This window comes from Grammomys surdaster, unplaced genomic scaffold (genome assembly GCF_004785775.1).
Source record: "Grammomys surdaster isolate TR1022 unplaced genomic scaffold, NIH_TR_1.0 1072, whole genome shotgun sequence".
Lineage (NCBI taxonomy): Eukaryota > Metazoa > Chordata > Mammalia > Rodentia > Muridae > Grammomys > Grammomys surdaster.
Genome location: NW_021605491.1, coordinates 28,717 through 49,167, shown reverse-complemented (window position 1 = coordinate 49,167; position 20,451 = coordinate 28,717). Strand labels below are relative to the sequence as shown.

Sequence of the window (20,451 nt, the reverse complement as noted above, 5' to 3'; positions counted from 1 at the left end):
CTTCTTGCATATTCATACAAAAACCTAATTGAGATGAACATAGGCTAAGGTAAACAAATGAGCATGTGATAGAGTCACATGACCAATCTCAATAGGGATTCACATCCCAGGCATCCTGCATTGGCCTGAGCTCCATGCAAAACACTAAGCAGCAAGAATGTGGGACCCAAACAGAACTCTTCCCAGGTTCACCTTTGCCACTGAAACCTATTTGAGTATTCTGCATGGTGAACTTACTCTCAGTGCATTAACTTCCTCCATTTAGAATGGAAATAATTGTTGCAGTTACTGGAAACATATCACCATTTATTAGTAGTTGTATCATGTCTTTCCATACTGTGACATTCTGGCCTTTTCAACCAAGTATGAAACAACTAGTGTCATGTTGACATATATACAATAGATAGATATAGATACCCTTGCTGTTGTCAGAGAGATGGATAGATAGAGCTGGAGAGGGAAGTAGATACATAGGTGACATAGTCACATACATTAGATACTTAAGAAATATGCCTCTAAGAATGGTGAAGTGGTACATATAATTTATACATTCATAGAATATCTCTAAAGATTTTCAGAAATACTCCTATGAAGTAAGCAACATTGAGTTTATGCTGAATGTATGTATGGTTTCATAAAAAAATTTAAATTACTTAAAATACTTTTAAGGAAAACTTTAAAGGCTCAGAATAGCAAGGGTGAACAATTTTTCTGGGAGCCACAGAAGCCACACTAACTCCAAAGGAGAGCCTGGAGTAGTTTCCTACACCTTACAGCTCTGACAAAGCTGTAGAAGGAAAGGCATCTACTCACGTGCCCAGGAAGACATCCTTGGCCTCAGCATAGTTCTTGCACACCTCCTTATCCTCAACAAAATCAGCAGCAATGGAAGGCAGATCAGCAGGCATGTTGTCATTTTCCACGTTAGCAAGACACTGGGATTTCTGCAACACTGGCTTATCACAGCAAGCCTGCAGTTTGCTGGAGATACTTGCCTGATTCTCACACATGTACTTGGCAAGTTCCGCCTGTGAAAAATCAAAAACAAAGGTTTCAGAGAAATTATCTTGGCTACATTTTGTTCCTGGACCTCTGTTATGTGGGGAAAGCATATTCATCCTGTTCTAAACCACACACAACCAAAGTGGTTTCTGTAAACACATTCTCAGCCCTGAAGTACTGCAGAGCCCGTGGATGCAGATACTATGACCAAAACATTCCAAATAGAGCTGAGAAAGACTGTTCAGGAACAAGGTGTGTATTTATTTAAATTAATGCATTTTAATTAGGAAGTTTATGTCTTTCTGACTGTGATAATTCAGGTCACTTTTTCTGTAAAAGTTAGTCCTTGTTTTTTTTTTTTTTTAAAAAAAAATTCATCCCAAATTAAGGGTAGGCATTTTGAAACTAAATAATTCATTAAAATATGAAGTATAATTAAATAATCAGTAATGAGTTCAATTACAGGCCTTGCTTACATACATAAAATATCTGTCTTGAGTTTTCCAGAAGATACTATGGTAGAAGAGGGTTCTGGTATTTGGTTATATTTTTAGTCTTTGGCGAGTGGGGGTAATGGAGATAATCAGACAATGTTGGAGAAAATGAGATCAAAGTAAATTTGTATGTACTTAAAGCAGACAGTTAGTTAATTAGGGGAAAGACTACCGAGGGATAAATGCATTTTTAAAAGCCTTTCCAATCTGTGGGATCTCTAGGCCCACTTCTCTCTTTCTGAAACTTCTAAGAAATCTACATTTGCAAATGGTTCTTGCTCCATTAGAGCCCTCTAAAAGTGTGACTGAAGAAAGGGGTGTTGGGTCATTCACTGAATAATTCAGATATCTTTTTGCTGTTGTTTTCAGATTTTTGGTTTTTTTTTTATTTTCTCTGGAAAGTGGCACCAACCAAGGAGAGCTTGTTAAAGTAATGGTCACAAAAACAGACATAAGTGTCCTCTAATGAAGACAAACATATGTATTCACTGACAGAGCATACAATGACTCTTTACCCTGTCATCTGCACATTCCAGCAGGTCGCCATGGCAGCACTCCTTGGTGATTTTGGTAAGGTCTGTTGCCAATTTGGTGATTTCTGCAAAGTCAGCACTTGGGAATGCCTGGCTCATGCGAGCTACTGCCCTGAAATTAAAAAAAAAATAAAAAAAAACTCACAGAATTTCCATCAACGAATTATTGTCATGCTGTATTTGTATGAAAGCCAAAACAAACAAACAAAAAAACCCACCATTTACAACAAGTTCAAAACTTGTTACAAACTGTTTTGTAGTTCAAAACTGACTTAAATGAACAAACTATAAAAATTCACCAGTTCTTGTAATGCTAGTCTGGCATGATAGTTATGTTTTTCTTTGGCAGAATTATCTACTACAAGAATGGGGGTGGTGCCTTGAAAGCTAAAGCCTCATTAAGTTAAAATCATAGAAGATCTTCCCCAATGGGGCAGCAGTGAAGCTTTAAGTCCTTATCTGACTTCTGTTTCTGGCTTGACCCCATTTAAGCACTGGGACTAACAGGAAGCAGTAGCTTCTAGACTGTTATAGCATGAAGAATCAAAGGACCTGGGGGATTAAATTACATAAAGGCATGAAAGCATTTTCTCATCTGGATGAAATGAAGATTCCTCATCTTTCATCATAAGACATATTACTCTCAATACTAATGTTCTGTGGGGGAAAAAATTCTTAACTTCTAGAGAAATGGAGAGTTCTAATCATGAATCCTCCTGCCAAGAAACTGTTCCACCAGACAGCCTCTAGCTCTATGGCAAAAGCCAAGATTCTCATCCCAAAATAATTATCAGTTCCTTAACTCTAATAAAGAGACTTCTTTTCAGGAACCTGTCACACCTTGCCTACCAGTGTATTGTTTAAAATTGAAGTTGCTTCCTTTGTTGATTTGGTAGGCTGTAATGATTTGGCTACTAGGAATGACTTAGCGGGGATAATTGTGCTGACAGTTTCTAGAGAACACACACAACTTCATCTCAACTTTCCTATTATGTTGATTCATTATTGACTAACAGTTGAGGCACCAGAAGGGAAAGCATATCTTCCTTGGCTTCCATATTAAAGGATGCACCCAGACTCAGCTACAGCATACGAAGTCAAAGAGACAAGAGACAGTCAAACACAAACATGAGATTAAGAACACAATTGAAGTTGTAATAAGATTGGAAGTAGTAACTCCAGCTTGTATGATGGCTAAATTCAATGATCAAGATATAAAACAGTCACTTTTAGATTGAGGGAATATAAATTACATAAATTAACCATCCTGATTATAACAGCATTTTGTAGGATTTGAAAATGAGTCCCAGTCTTTATAAACAAATAAGATTTTAAATACCTATCTTCTCTTAAGAAAAAAAAGTCCTCTAAATTCTTTGATAATTTAAAAACAATGAGACAAAGATCTCAAATTAATACTATTATTCTAATATCACATTTAGTGTACTTTCATAAAGTGCCTTATAAAGACACAGCCTTTTGGATTGGACAACTATCATCAGAAAGACATGAGCTGAGATATTAAAGAAAAGTCATGTACCCTGCTTTGACGGCTCTGTCTCCATATTTCTGGATACTGGAGCACTTCATTCTCTGACGGACAGATGAAATCAATGCTTTTTCCTTCACAGCATCAAGCTACAAAAAGAAATCCAGTTGAAAAAAATGGAAAAGATTATTTTTATACACACACACACACACACACACACACACACACACACAGCCCTTCCAAAGTTTCAGACAGCCCTATGCCAAAATAATTGGTTTGGGTAGGGAGGAGTTGAAATCAGGACCTTTTTCATGCTAGGTAAGGACTCTGACATTTAGTGGGACCTTCAATCCAAATAAAAATTTATAAAGATACTTTGCACCTCAATTCACAAGTATTCCATTTTGTCAAATAATTATTTGGATACCTAAGGGTAAAGAAAATCAGTCTGGTCATAGCATCTAATTACTTAATGCACCTTAGAGACATTGCCAAGGGAAGAGTCCTAAAGGGGGATGTCCCAGGACATAAACCTGGTCTGCCTTTATAATTTTATGACTAACTCATTTCAGTCCTTCCTCCATCAACCTTCATAAAATCAGGAAGTGCCTCCAAAAAACAAATGATGCACATAAAAAATATATATGGAAGGAAGGAAGGAATTCCAACTTCTAGCCTCTGGAAATACTCTCTGCTTTGAATTTTAGCTCCAGTAAAATGTCTCAGAGAAGGTAAAAAAATTAAAAGCACAAACAAACAAACGAACAAACAAAACCTAGCCATCTCTGCACAATTTGACAAAGAATATTCTACTGCATACATCATTACCATAAAGAATGAGAGGACAAGTAACACATGGTCAAGGATTTTCGCTCTCAGACCATTGCTAAACTTTAGAAGGAAGAAAGGTATGAGAACAAGAATCCATTGGTTACTTAAGAGTAACCAACGATTACATTTCATTCAGAAATGTAATTCAGGAGTTTCATTCAGAAAGTCAAGTCTCCTGAATCTAGCCATAAGATGATCAAAATCTGGGGTTAGAATACACAGCCAGTGCTTCATATGTCTTTCCAGGGATTACCTTAGGGTTCATGCAGCCTGCTTTGTCAGCCTCAGCACAGCACTGGGTCAGAATCGCAATGTATTTCTCAGCATAGTAAAGGAGTTCAGGGGCATAGAAATAAGGATGTCTTCTGGCAAATTCATACAAATAGCTGAGTTGTGGAAAAAAAGAAGAAGAAAGCAGACAGTCATTGCCCATAGTCCAGAACACTAGAGAAATGACTGGAGTCAACCCATACCCTTGGGTACACATGGGATTTGTAACTGACCATTTTCACTCATTGTAGCCACCCCTGTGTGATAGTCTTTGTCTGTTGTTAAGTGAGAAAAGAGAGATGTGTGTGCATGTGCACTTTTGTGTGTGTGTGTGTGTGTGTGTATGAATGTTCACAAGTGTGCATAAATTTAGGTGATATAATGTTGCTGACTAAAATGATGTTGATCCAGAGAACATGAACATCACACACACACACACACACACACACACACACACACACATACACACACACACACACACACACACACACAAACACCCAATCAAGTACACACAGGCACGCAGGCATGCAGGCATGCACACAAACAAACACATTCAGAATATTTTGCAACTTCCCAGTCTCAGATATTTCACACAGGTCCTATCTGTGATCAAAAACAAAACATCTTTCATCTTTTTGTTGTCATTGTGAATAGTTTTGTGGTATCAAATATTATGTTTTTTAAAACCATCTCAACACATTCCCAGTCTTGGTGTTGGATCTTTGGGGTTGTCATGACTATTAGCATAAGTGATACTGTCCAAGCTATTGCCCAGTTTTTAGCTTAAAGCACAGATGTCTGGGTACTCACTGTCCCATGAAGCTGCCAGGGTTTTCCTGGAAGTTGGTGCACATGACGTCAGCCTCTGGCCTCTCAAATCGTGGCAGGTTGGGGTTGTCATCCTTGTGTTGCAGGAAGCATTCGTTTCTTTCCGGCTCTTGTTTTGCACAACAGTCAGCCAGTTCACCATAGCTTTCACGAAGAGTAGGAATGCTGCATAACTTATCTCCAAAAAGAGTGTGCTTAAGTGGAAGACAGAAAGGTCAAATTACTGCCAGTACCCAACTTTCTCCATAGCCAAAAAGCTAAAAGTTCCTTTTTTAAGCCATGAAGCAAAAGAAAATCATACAGAAATACTCCTCTCACACACTTTCCTTTGATTTACCTATTTCTGTATAATTTTCATGACAGTCAAGTGCCACAGTGTATGATGTGTATTATGGATAAGACAGAGAAGCAAAGAGCGAATGGCCTTGAGGAATGTCACCTTCTGTGTTTCCTATCTGGTACTAAACGGTAGGAGCAAAGTCACTATAATTAAAAAATAATAATCAAGGGAATTTGAGGAGCAGATAAAATCATGCTGAGGAGAAACACTTTCACACAATTCCTCACAGGCTCTGCTCCTTTGGGAGAAGCCTAAATTCTCACTATGTTCCCTGTAAAACTAAGGAATAACACAATCCTCCCTGTTATGGATAGCCCTGGCCTTGTGTTTTGATGTTAATTCCACTTTTCTGAGAGGGGCTGCCGAGGAGGAGTGAATCAGTACACAGGTGACTTCTATTGAACCTTCTGCCCACCTTAAGTTGTAAAATAAAGGCTAGAGCCAGTGATTGGGCATAGAAGTGGAGGTGGAGAAATAAAGGTTGGTTGGAAGAGAGAGAGAGGGAGAGACAACTACAGAGGAGGAAGACAATGGAGGAGCAGGAGGTGGAAGGACAAGTGCATGACTTGGAAAATCCCAGAGTTATAAGGATCAAATAGCTAGGGAATAGAATAGTGTAGTGGTGAATCTGCCCAATCTAGGTGTGCAGCTTATTTTCATAATTATTGAGTTGTGGTTTTTTTGAGTGGTAATATTTGGCTTGGAGATTTACCACAACACTTCCCTCCCTCTTCTCCCTTTAAACCGTCTCATGTAAGCCTCCTTGCTCTGTTTCAGAACCATTACTTCATTTTTCAATAATTGTTGTTACATGCACATACATATACATGCATCTACATATATACATGCATAAACATTTATGTAAATATGCATATGTTCCTAAATGTAGCTTGCTTACTCTGTATACTGTTATTTATATGTATGTTTTAGGGATGACCATTGGTATTGGATAGGCAATTCATGTGCTCTTCCTCTAAGAACGTATTTCTCCTGCTCTCTACATTCCTTAGGTGCCCATAGGTCGTTGTATATGGTTTAGTTCTTGTGGTCTTCCCTCGTGCACTTTGGCATGTGTATTGTCACTGTCACTGTCAGGCTTGCATTTGTGCAGTCTTGTTGGTGAAACTTTTTGAGTGTAACTTCTGCAATTACTAGGAAATGGTGTCCCATAGAAAAATTTCCGTTGTCCTGGCTCTAACAATCTCTCTGCCCCCTCTTCCACAGTGCTCTCTGGACCTTAGTTGAGGGAGTCTCGATTTGCTTTCCTTTGAAACACTCAGAATCATATAAAGCAGAAAAGTAGATTCTCAGAATCAGAATATACTCACAAGGGATTTGTCACAGTTGGCAGCAGACTCATCGGCAACGCATGTCTTTGCAAAGTCTGTGACTTCATCCACTAATTTGATATGCTCTTCATATGGGCATTTCTGGAGATACTGGGAAAAGGCAATCAGAACTCTGAAAAACACACATAGAAAGAAAACTCGAATATGAGACAGGTGGCTCTCCTAAACAGCAAATTGTGTATGTCTACACCTTTGATATTGTGTAAATCTTTCATACAACTACCTAGAAAGCCTATTCTGGTTAACTATTCTCTGAGGCATAACCAAGAACACCTGCCTTTCCAAGCAAAAAGAATATGGATTTCTACCATGCTAAAAAGTAAATGCATATATGTGTCAATAGATTCATGAACATGAGGCAAACAAGCAAAATACTGTCGAAATTTATTCACTGTCAAGGCTAGATATTATAGAAGTCCTTTGAGTTATTTCTTTTCTAATCCATATACCTCTGTTAATTGCAATACATGACGCTATTGACTTTTTAAAGATAAACTAATTACTCATTTTTACTACAGTAAAACATTACTAAGGTAGATGTGACTTAAGTATAGACCACCTACTTCACATGTGTAAGGTCCCAGTACTACAAAAAGATAAAATAAGGTTCTCAAGATACCATGAGATCTTGTTGCATGAATAGTAATTGAGCTGCCCCGAAAGCTATAGACCTTTGCAGAAATAAAAATAAGTTTCTAGACTTAACAAGTTAGATGTGGGCTACAGATTCTGGCTCCAGGAAAAGAGCTCTTCGTCACACATGGCTAGACACATTCAATAAAAATGAAATATTATTTTAACGTGTGCTCTTCATTTACACTTGCCATGGGCAAAGTACTTGATAAACTTGTATCCTCTGGCTGGCTGCCATATTGCTCAGCACAGATCCACAGCCTTTTCGCCACTGAACACATTTCTATTGGACAGCACTGCTCTACAGTTTGCATACTCAAGGTGGGAAAATGTGTGTTAGAATTTAAACTGATACTATCAAAAACATTAAAGGGACCTTTGGCATTTTAACTTACAGGCCTCTGAAAATTTGCTCTCCCAAATCATTATACCGATGTGCGATCTCACTCTTGTCTGTGGAAACATGGAGAGAAAACCACAAAACATATTTATTTAAATATTGATGAAGACAACTAATTGTAGTATCCTTCTCTTTATTAACTTAAGCTATTCCCTGAAGATGCCGACCTCTAATCATTACAGGAAAATCTGAAGATGGTAATGATTCCTCTACTACCTTCAAAGTTAGATTCTTACACTAAAAATATTGTTTTAAAACTCATTAAGTGTTTATGACTTTGCATTCAAACCCAAGATTTAATGCTTCTGTCCTGTCTGTAAATATCTACTAAGACAATAGTGAATAAATAAAAGTAAATATAAATAGAAATACCATTTATAAAATTAGTAAGACACACTCTTAGTTGTTAGCATAGCATGTTAGAGCAGGGAGGCCCTTTGAAACTGCAATGAATTCAGCTATATCTGATGTAGTTTAAATCATTCTGCCAAGCATTATTTTAAAGGTTAAAAAAAAAAATTAAAACTAAGCTATCCAAATCCCCCCATTATCATCATTGAAGATATCTAAAATATATTAATAATATAACCATTATGGGTTCTCAGATGGAAACAATAATAATAAAAATAACAACAACAACACTCTAGAAATCAATGCTAAAGGAAAATTTAACTATTTAAATATACCAGGCTTCCTTTACTAGGAAAGATAAAAGTAGAGACAAAAAATCATAAAACTCTTACGTGCTTCTCGGCGAAACACACCCCTGGAAAAAGCAGAGCCGGAGACACAGAGGAGGAGGAGAAAGGATACCCACTTCATTGTGCCAGAGGCTAGTGGGGTTGATAGGAAAGATGATCTGTGTGCAGAGAAACTCACGCTAATATACTTCTTTAACCAATAACTGTAGATCATTAACCACACTTACCTCCCATTTCATTGGTCCCTACCTTGTTACAAAATCATACCATCCTTGCCAAAATGTTGTTTGACTAAATCCCTTGTGTATGTTTGACATCTGGAGCTGTTTGCCCCCCCTCCACAAGACTTTGTCAGTTCATTAAAGTTACATAAGACATCAAATTTTACATAAAAGTTTAGTCTCTTTGTCTCCCATTTGAGCATTTCAGTTTGTGTCTCTTAGTGGTAGTATGACAGGTTTTAAAATTGAGAACTGAATTGCATTGTTCATCCCAAATATGCTTTTATGTAACGGTAATAACAAATTTACATAAGGAAGGAGTTTCTCATTATAGAGTTTCCAAGTCTTTTGCCTCTTTTTAAAGTTAGAATCATCAATAAAGATCACAGTGTTTCAAATGTGAAATGAGAAAGGGTAGAGCAAAAAAAGAAGTGCAGAAGACTTTCAGAAGCTTTCTTCTTCATATCTAATTCTACAAGGAAAGAAATCTACTTTCTATGACCTCATTCTTACATCCTCATCCTCAGGAACATGCATAAATTCTGTAATCAAACACAGGAGTAAAGGCTAAATGAAAGAGAAATGAAAAGTGTTTCCTTGCTTGTTTTATGACTCAAAGAGTCCTGGAACATTACAAACTAATCTCTGAAGACACAGATGAACGGAACATTAAAAAAAAAAAAGTCCTCCTGTGGAAAAACTTCCACTGGGGGTGACAGTGGGTGTGCCCTTCCCTCAGCCTTGAGCAGGCCTGAAGGATCTCCTTTACCACAACAGACCAAACAATAGGACTCAAGTGTTAACCAACTTGGCGACCCACAGTCTGCTACAGGAGCTTAGAAGAATAGACTGCCTGCTGAGATAGCCTTGAGACACCTCCCCTCATCCACACCCCGAAGAGACTGGAGCAAGCAGGAGTTCAGTGGTGGAGGTGGGGCTTCTCCTTTTAATTGAGAGCTGAACATGAAAGCATTGAGCCTTGATCAGAGAACTTTGTCTTGGCTTAATGTCTTTTCGCCCTCTGTCCCCCTTTCATTCCCAGCCTTCCTTTGAGAAGAACACAGTTGACCTGTGGCCACAGGCAGCTATAGAATGGCGCCCAATGTGGGGCCTGTAAAGTAGGGAGGATTAACTGAGGAACACTATCTTGTATGGAGCTCTATGGAAAACAGAACAAGAAGGAGAGTATCCCACACACTTGGTAAGCAGCAAATGATATTGATACTAGTGCTAGTTATGGCTATTCCTGTGTTTGCAGAAAGTGTGTTTAAGTGTATATGGTCTAGGTTGAATAGGTGTTGACCCGACACCTATATCACCTAGGAGGTGACAATGATTTTGGGACCGGAGAATTCCAAACAGGCATTTGCCACAGCCTAAGAGCTGCCTCAGGCAAGAGGAGCAGGTTTAGAAGGAATTAGAAGACTAAAAAGAGATGAAGATACCATACAGAAAAAGGGATTCAGAACTCTCTGGCCTGTGTCAGCAAAAAAGAATGAAAAGGCTGTTTCAGAGCTCTCCTAGGAACAGGAGGAAATTCAGGAGTTTCTCTTTGGCTCCTAGAGGTCTTTGTCTGTTGTTTGTCCTTGGCATGCCAATGTCCACGTGTGTTAACTGTTTGTTTTTTGTTTCATTGTCTAAATGTTTGATTGTTCTGTTTCATGTTCAAAAGACAAAAATGGTTAAAGCTGGTACTTATCAACTCCTTGGTCTAGTTTAACTTTTTTTAAAGGCAGTCTTAATGTACACAGATAAGTTACCTGTAGCTAAAAGTCAAGCTGAGCTGGAAAAGTCTTTCCAGGAATTGGAATTGATTTTTTGCATAAGCTGCTGTTAAAGGGACCAGCAGCTTTTTGGATTGTATAAGGAAGCTAAGAGTTGTTTGTCCCAGAAAACTCTCTGTGACAAGGTGCTTTTCTCTTGAAATTACAGCTAGAAAAAGCAAGAAATTTTGCTTGGTCTAAATATATAAGATGTGTAGCGACTTCATTTCTGTTTCTAATTGGTTTAAAAGTATAAATATGTTCCTCATGTCTTGGTTATAAATGATAAATGATTGGCTTATAAGTTATTGGGTTTGATTAGAAATTTGCAACTTTGGTAACAGAAAGTTGGCTTAAAACTGGTAAGTCAGACTTAGAGCCATTCAGAAACCAGATGTAGAAAAGATTTAAAAGCAATGTCTCTTTTTAATGAGATATTAAAAGCTGCACTATCATGCATTCATATATATGAATTGACCTCAAAACTTTGTAATATAAAAGTAATCTATTTGGTGTTGATTTTAGAGAAAATAGATTGTTTACATTGTTTTTGCTTTTGGCTTTGTTTCTCAAAATTATGGTTATACTCTAATGTTGCAAAAGAAACTTTAAAATATAGTAAAACTGCCAGTATTCCATTGGCTGCAGTTGTCAATTCAATTGTGAGTTTGGGATTTTTTTTTGACTTGCCCATGTTTACAGAAAAGAAGATAGAGCAGGTAGAGTTGACTAAAGGTATTTAGAACAGCTGTGATACAGTACAGGCCTGCTGGAAGAATAATCTTTGAGGCAGGCCTCAGAAAACAGGCAGAGATTAAGAACATTTACATTTAAATTAGGACAATGAAGACTGGGCTCAACAGAAGCTTGTGTGGCAGACATTCCTTTTGTCCTGACCAGCCCCTAGAAAGGTGTTTTCTGGAATTTGTTGATTGCCTTGCTTGTTCCTTGAGGGGGAGGCATCAGCCTCAGGCCCAAAGACATTCACTACAGTTTATGGGCCAGGAATTGTAGATGAAGATTATGCTGGAGGAATTAAAATTATGCTTGCTTCCTTCCATGGCCTTGTAACTGTACCTGCTGGCAAAAGGATTGCTCAACTTGTTTTAGTTCCTTTGCATCTGCCTCCTTCCAAATTTGTTGAGAATGAGAGAGGACAAGATGGCTTTGGTTCCTCTGACATGTATTGGGTCTGATCTATTACTAGCAAGAGACCTAATCTTAAGCTAATAATTGAAGGAACAGGTTTTGAAGCATTAATAAATACTGGGGCTATGTAACAATTATTAGAGGACAAGAGTGGCCTTTAGCCTGGCTTTTATCTGATACTCTCACTCAGCTAAAATGAATTGATTATTCAATTAATCCAAAACAAAGTTCAAATTTAAGTTTTATAAACTAATGGGGCATTACAGCCTGACTTCCCTGTTCCAGCTGCCATTCCAGTAAATATATATAGAATAACTATATATCTAGAAGATTGTTTTTATACCATTCCTCTACATCCTGGTAAAGGTGAGAGGTTTACATTCAGTGAATTTGCTTGTAATTTTTGAGATCCCATAAAGAGATATCATTAAAAAGATTTACCTCAAAAAATGATTAATAGCCTTTCCTTGTATAAAAAATTTGTTGTTGCTTTAATACAAGATGTTAAGAGTTTAAATCTTTCAGTATATATTATTCATTGTATATTTTATTAGCTGGTCTCTCTAAAGGAGTTCTTCCACAAGTCTTTGCTCTAAAATAATGAGCTTTAAATTTTTAGAGTGCTTGTTACCCAGAAAAGATTCAAAGGCAATATCTTTTCACTATTTGGGATATCAGTTATATCTTAAACAGATTGTACCACAGAAAATTCCAATAAGAATAGATAGATGTGTCTGGAGAGATAGCTCAGCCTTTAAAGGCTAGGCTCACAACTAAAAATATTAGAGTTCAATTCCCAGCAACCACATGGTGGCTCACAACCATTTGTAGTATGATCTAGTGCCCTCTTCTGGCTTGCAGATGTACAAGCCAAAAAAAAAAAAGGTTTACTTTTAATGATTCTCAAAAGTTGTTAGGAGATATTAATTGGCTAAAACCTCATCTTAAGCTTACCACAGGAGAACTTGAACCTCTGTTTGATATCCTCAAGGGGGATGCAAATCCTAATTCCCCTCTACAATTAACTGATGAGGAGGAATAACTTTGTAGAAAGTAGAGTAAGCTGTTAGTTATCAAAAGATATATTATATAGACTATGATAAATTATTGGCTGTTTGAGTTATTGCTACTCATGTGCTCACAACAGCCCTTTGGCAAAAGAAACCATTAATGTGGATTCATCCTTCTTCATCTACAAGTAAAGTTTGAACATCCTATTTTGAAACTATCACAGTGCTAATATAGGATTGTAAGATAGAATCCTGAAAGTATTTTGGATGAAATGTTTATTCCTTAGTCCAAATAGAAATTAAATTGGTTATTGAAGAATAATATTTGGCCTATTACACGGCAAACTTTTAGGCAAATTTGATAATCATTATCCATAAGACAAGTTGTTACAGTTTTCCTCTATGCATGCTTTTATATTTCCTGTAAATTTGCATGCAACTCATAGAAAAGATGTTTGCTGTATTACAGATGCCTCATCTATTGAAAAGGCAGTATATGTAATTAGATCACATGTTAATTTTCTTGAGTTTCCCCCTGCTTCAGCACAAATAATTCAATTACGTGCTGTAGCGACTGTTTGAAATGATGAAAAATCAAGCTATCAATTTGTATACTCATAGCCAGTATATGGCTCATGGTTTACAATTGCTTAAAATTGTTCCTTTTTTAGATATTGCTAATTCTCACATTTTATAGTTATTTATGAAAAAATACAGCTTAATTTAAGAAACATGCACTGTTCCTTAACTTTATAAGACAGTTAAGAGCTCATATCGGATTGCCTGGACCCCAGGGCAATGCCAGAGCAAATTCCTATACCAGCCAAATTATAGACCTTACAGAAACAATTGGCCATACAATCTTATTCTTTACATCATCAAAATAATAATAGCTTGAGACAATAATTTGGCATTTCTAGAAAGTGTGTAAGTTAAATTGCAAAAACTTGTTTTCAGTGCCCTCAAAATTTTCTTAATGGTGGTGAGACTTGAGGGCTTATACATAGTCAATTTCAGCAGGTGGATGTTACTCATTTTTTATTTTGGAAAATTAAAATTATGTACATGTGATTTGGTATACTTTTAGGCTTTCTAGTTGCAACTGTTTTAACAAGAAAAGCAACTAAAAATTATAATTAGTCATTACCTACATTTATTTTTCTATGCTTGCTGTTCCATATCAGGTTATAGATAATGAAAATGGCTATTGCAGTCAAAAACTTGAAATGTTTTGTTGACAGTTTAATATTATCCTTATTACTGAGATTCCTTTTTATCCTCAAGGACAAGGAATTGTGAAAGAGAGATTACAGAACTTTAAAATAATATCTTCATAACTCTCTGATTGTGGGAGAAGCAGCTACTGGTGTTTCTTCCCTGGTTTTGCAAGGAACTTTAAAAAACAACTGGCCTCTTTATAAAATTAAAAAGGGGGAATTATACCCACCAAAAGCACACCTTACTTTTGTCTTATTTTCAATTTTCTGCAAAGTGATGCTAAAGGTCAGTATGTAGCAGATTGCCACTGGCATCCAGTCACTTCCAGGTCATTTGCCAGGGTCATATGAATAGACTCCCCTAACTAATTCTTGGAATGATCCCCACTCTGGCTCAGTCTGTATTTTTTCAGAAAAAGAAAATGGAGCCCTATGGCTACCTGAAAGATTGGTTTGTCAAGTGGACACAGATCTTGAGCCTAATAATTATGATTCTATGATGATGGCTCAATGTCAAAATCAGCCAAATTTAACATGGCATATAGTCTCCACTCTTTTAGAGAATAAGTGTTTTATCAATACCTAAAGCCACCCACTGTATACCTGGTAACCAGACTCATGTCTGATCCCTGTCAACCAGCAGTCAGATTAGATGCTGGAGCATTTCCACTTTCAACCTTATTTTCTACATTGCCTGGATAATCATGTTGCTTTTAACCTTTGAACCTTGTACTTTAAGAAGATTGATTGCCCTCACACAGGATCACTCTCAGAAAGCTCAGCTATCCATCATGGCAGTTATCCATCACAATGAAGAATTACATCGAGTGCATACCCACAGATCCTTTGGTATGAATGTGGCTTGGTCTATATGGGAAAGAGTGTGCCAGTGATGGCCGTTTACTAAAAGACAGGTAAGAGTGTTCTTGAGCTCCTATAAATTTAAGGCAGAAGCATACATACATCAATATGCTGTGTATGTTTTCCTCGAAGACGGGTAATATAGGAGAAATATAGACACTGACCTAAGCCAGGCACGGTCACCCAGCCACTCTTTACCGTAGATGGGATGAAATCTTGTGCCCCATCCAGCTGCTGGCACTGCTCATCTTTATAAAACTAAAAAGGGGGAATTGTGCCCTTCCCTCAGCCTTGAACAGGCCTGAAGGATCTCCTTTACCACAACAGACCAAACAATAGGACTCAAGTGTTAACCACCTTGGCGACCCACAGTCTGCTACAGGAGCTTAGAAGAATAGACTGCCAGCTGAGATAGCCTTGAGACACCTCCCCTCACCCACACCCCCAAAGAGACTGGAGCAAGAAGGAGTTCGGTGGTGGAGGTGGGGCTTCTCCTTTTAATTGAGAGCTGAACATGAAAGCATTGAGCCTTGATCAGAGAACTTTGTCTTGGCTTAATCTCCTTTCACCTTCTGTCCCCCATTCGTTCCCAGCCCTCCTTTGAGAAGAACACAGTTGACCCGTGGCCACAGGCAGCTACAAGTGAAGAGTAGAATTAAGCCAAAGCTACACATTACAAAAGAAAAAAGAATCTAAACAGAAAAGATAATTCTTTCTTGGATAAATTTTGCTTTAAACTTCCTAAAAAGAGTAGTCACTGTTTGTATGAAGACAGTAAGTAGTCTTGCCTAGCCCTGTCCTCGTGTGGGTCTGGATAAACATAAATATGTAATGCCTAAGTCCTTGACTGTATTTGTAGTATTAACTCACAAATATTGTTTATTTATATATAATACTGTATTTATATACAATATTGTATTATTAACTCAGGCTTTTATCACTCACACATGTACAATGCACATATATTTTTGATTAACAGTTAAGTTAAAAATCATCTGTGCAGCCATTTTGAATTTAGACTGCAGGATAATCAGAAATACCAAAGTCTGAGAAAAAGTCATCATAATGGAGTAGGAGCTTGAGCTGCTTTAGTAGTGACTGCTGAAGCTCCTATAATTTTAAGACACAAATTAATAACAACTGAGCCTCTCCTTAGCAGTACTAACTAAATGTCTTACATGGGCATATTCTAATTAATCTTCAGCAGCCAAGAATTAAAGTGCTTAATGCTTGACACAGTCTCCATGCTTACGGTTCACCTTAGCTGAAAAGAAACGCTTGAACAGTTGGCATTTGGTAAGTAAGAATTTATACTCTTTCTTCAGAAACTCCTGGCATCAGTCCTTTATGTATACTCTATACTGAGAGAAAGGAAGGCACATAATTATTAGTTACTTCTAAATATTCAGTTTTTTAAGCTTTTAAACTCGATGGTTAGTCAGTCATTGGAAGAGTCTGGCAGGAGCATAAATGAAAAAGTCAAACTAAGAGTTTAGTTTCTGAATAAATAGAAAACAGCTCACATGATCTCTGAGTGTTCTCTCATGCTTGTGGGAGAGCTTTACAAATAAAGAGTAGCTGAGAGAATTTGTTGTTGCAAAGTATGATCCTGTGCTCATCACCTAGAAGGGAACAACAACAATAGACATGCACAGTGACACACACACACACAATGTGCCTTCATAAGAAGAGACTTCTGAGCAGTTGCTTCTTCTCTGTGGTATTTGAGGACAACTTAAAAAATAGTGATATTTGTCACAGTGAAGAAGCATCTTAATTTAGGACAATATTTCTGACAGCTGCTACAACCAAACTCTGACCATTATTTCTTACACTTGTCCAAAGACCTGGACTAACCTTATCCAAACAGCTTTGTCTTGTGTTGCTTCATCACTAGAAGGTTTGTGACCTTCATAAATCACAAACCAAATTACTCTGATTGGGATGAATGAGAACTTTACCCTCCTCAAATAGAATGGACTCTTCTCTATTCTTTATGAGTCCTAGGTCGTACACATTTGCTGATCAGTGATACTGCTCCTCAATTCATCTCTTTTCTTGAGTTTCTTTTTTTTTTTTATTCTCTTACATATTATATCTCAACTTCAGTTCCCTTCCATCCCCACCTCACCCTCTTCTTCAGATCCACCCCTCCTTCATTCTGCCTCCCCTTAGAAGAGAGCAAGCCTCACAAGGACATCAACCAAACACAGTATAACAAGCTGAAATAAACAGGCACATACCATCACATCAAGGCTAGACAAGGCAACTCAGCAGGAAAAAACACAAAAGGTCCCACTAGCAGGTAAAAGTTAGAGACAGCCCCTGTTCCCACTGTTAAGAAACCCCACAAGAACACCAAGCTATACAACTATAACATATATGCAGAAGACTTAGGTCAGACTCCTTCAGGCTTCTTGGTCTTTGTGAGCCCCTGTGAGTCCCAGTCAGATGATTCTGTGGGTGACGTTCTCGTGGTGTCTCTGGCCTTTTAAGTTCCTCCAATCCTTCCTCCCCTCCTCCACAGATGCACCAGTTGGGCCTAATGTTTGGTGGTGGTACTCTGTATCTACTCCCATCAGTTGCTGGATGAAGGCTCTTTGGTTTCTCTTATGACCATTCTGGTAGACTCCTATACCAGAACACTCTGCAGGCAGAACAAACTATAGATCAAAGCTTTTATGGCTGGTTTGGTGTCCCAATCCCACCACTTGCCTGGTTACAAAGGATGGCTGGTTCAGCCTCTGTGTCCCCTATTACTGGGAGTCTGCTAGAAATACTTGAGATCAAATTTTTAAACAACCAGTCAAGCATATTTAGGGAAACCAAAGTAACCTTCTGAGTTAATATATAGAACAAATATGAATAAATGATAATCACTTACATATAATATTTTAAATTATTAGCTGGTCTAAACCTTACAGTCTACAGCTGAAGAAATTAAACAAGGTTTCTTTGAGAAGGTAGGCATGCCACTCCTGGTGACTGAGAGACAATTGAGGTGGAGTTTGTGGAGACATGGGAATGAATGCCCTACATATCATTAACAGAGAGTGCACTGGGAAAAGGATTCTTGCTGTTCTCTCTGCCACATTTTTATAGTATCAACAGAGGCTTCTCTACTGAAATATAGGAAAGAGATTAATGGCCCTATCTGTGCAGTATAAGCCAAAGAATCAGTCAAAAGACAGAGCCTGGATTTGTCTTGTATGCAATATATATGGGATTCAAATTAAACCATACAATAAACCCACTTAAAAACATAGAGAGAAAAAAACATAGAATTGACCCACAGAACTTTGGAAAACAATGTTTTGTTTAAAAACTATAAGGTTAAAGACAAAAGAAATTCCATGTAAGTACTGTGTTCTAGTTGTTAATGGTTCTTATGAAAGTATGGGTCACTAATTCTGCAGCTCCTTAACAAGCACCCTGGGCTTTAAAATATATCAAAATTGAGGACAGATAGTGGGATACAAGTTCTCACTATCAAAAAGAAACTTATAGGTCAGCAAGAGGAAAGTTGGACTGATCCTTGCGACTCTGAAAGAGAGTCAGAATTATCAATTGAAACTCTTATATGCATAAATAGACGACAGATAAATAGATAGATAGATGATAGATGATCATAGATAGGTAGGTAGATAAATGGATGGATACATAGATAGATGATAGATAGATATAGATAGATAGATAGATAGATAGATAGATAGATAGATAGATAGATGTGTGTGTATGTCTACATATTTTATGTTTCTTAGATCTGTTTTGCAAAGGTGCAGAAACAGTGAGCCTTTACTAGTACTGAGGGCCAGACCAAGTACACAGAACTGTGTAATGCTGTTCTCTAATGAAAGGAACCAGGACTATCCCCCCTTCTAGAAGCTTAATAACTTTTGTGTCTCACTTTGGGGGAGAGCTGTATTTAATGTTTTGCTGCCCCCAGAAAGACTATGCAAAGGGAAAAGTAATAACTTCACAGTGAAGAAAATTAACAAACACTGCCTTTAAGAAATGAATGATCAAACTAACATCCCGTGTTAAATCATGCTGATATTGTGTCATGTTCCCAGTGTTCTATAAGACTAACTCTAACACACACACACACACACACATACATACACACACAATCAAACAAATACACACATACACACATACACACCATTAGGCCTGCAATATTCTAGTATCCCAGCCTTCTCTTTTGGATCATGAACAAAATACAGAGACAAACAGACAGATGACAGACAGCAGTTATTTCCCCATGGATGCCCTCTCAAAAATAGAGCTCACTGGGATCTTTAGTTTCACGTGTTAACTCTGTGGAAAACAGAAGAGTTTCAGGAAATAGTGCATTGGGAAGCATAATCCTTTCAAAGTTTTAAGGCTCCTCTTTGGTATGTCTGAGTGGGTACTGAGCCAGTGCCCTCCAGACAGTGCTTCCAGATCTGGCCTATTATTGGTCCATATGAATAGAAACATCTTATTCGAATTGTCTGGCTAAGCTTTTATGTTTCTACCATGTCAGGGCCCAATCTCCACTTGACCATCCCAGTCTTTTTCCACCTTAGACAATTTGACCAGAAGGCCAAAGCACAGGTTGAAAGAAAGGAGAGTGTGGGATGCAAGAGGGTAGAAACGGATCTTTCTTTATATGTGGTTTCCTAATCTCTTCAAGTATCATGCTTAAAGTGAAACTCTATGGGATGAGTAAGAGCCAGTTGTAGAAGAATATGCACATTCTGAGCCATTCCTATAATATATTTAATATAGCTATACATGACTGTGTATGCAAACTCATACACAAGGCTTGGATAAGTCTATAAAATTCATAGACCAAACTGATTCCTGGAACAGAGAAAAGAACCTAGCAGTAAAGGTAGCACCTAAACCTTAACATGACTCTTTGACCACGCAATCTTAGGACTCATCAATCCAGTGTGCTTTAGCACACCTCCACCTCACCCAGTTTCCTCTTCCAACAGGGCTTCTCAAGGCTTTATACTATAACCTTGAGTGATATTATTTTTTTCTGTTTCATTTACTTTACCAGTTCTACTAGTCACCTTTAAAGCCAGTCCTATCTCCTTTGTCCCAACCTCACTCTTAGAGTCCCACACACAAGGGAGAGCCATAGTTCATAGACTTTTAGACCCTCATTCAGAATCCTCATAGTGTTGAAATGTTGATTTCTATGCTTACTGCCCATAACCTGGAGAGTATTAACATTTGTTTTCGTCATGTTGCCCAGATGGAGCTAGTGTCTCTGCTGAAATGAAGGCGGGATTCTGAGGGTTTCCCCAGGCCTAAGAGGATGCTAGGGTGAAGCACACAATTCAAAGATAGAGTTCTGAACTACAGAG

At 37.7% G+C, this 20,451-nt stretch overlaps 1 protein-coding gene across 1 annotated transcript; it reads right to left on the bottom strand.

The window, feature by feature from the left end:
* Positions 1-5: 5 nt before the first annotated feature.
* Positions 6-9,036, bottom strand: LOC114634740 (serum albumin-like; the record flags this gene model as incomplete). The annotated part of the gene is made up of 9 exons (XM_028783351.1): positions 8,913-9,036; positions 8,165-8,222; positions 7,116-7,248; positions 5,430-5,641; positions 4,603-4,735; positions 3,570-3,667; positions 2,012-2,141; positions 814-1,028; positions 6-24 (listed from the first exon to the last, which is right to left on the bottom strand). Coding segments are annotated over exons 1-9 (1,077 nt in total), but the record flags the coding sequence as incomplete, so codon positions are not given.
* Between the last annotated feature and the right edge of the window lie 11,415 nt (positions 9,037-20,451).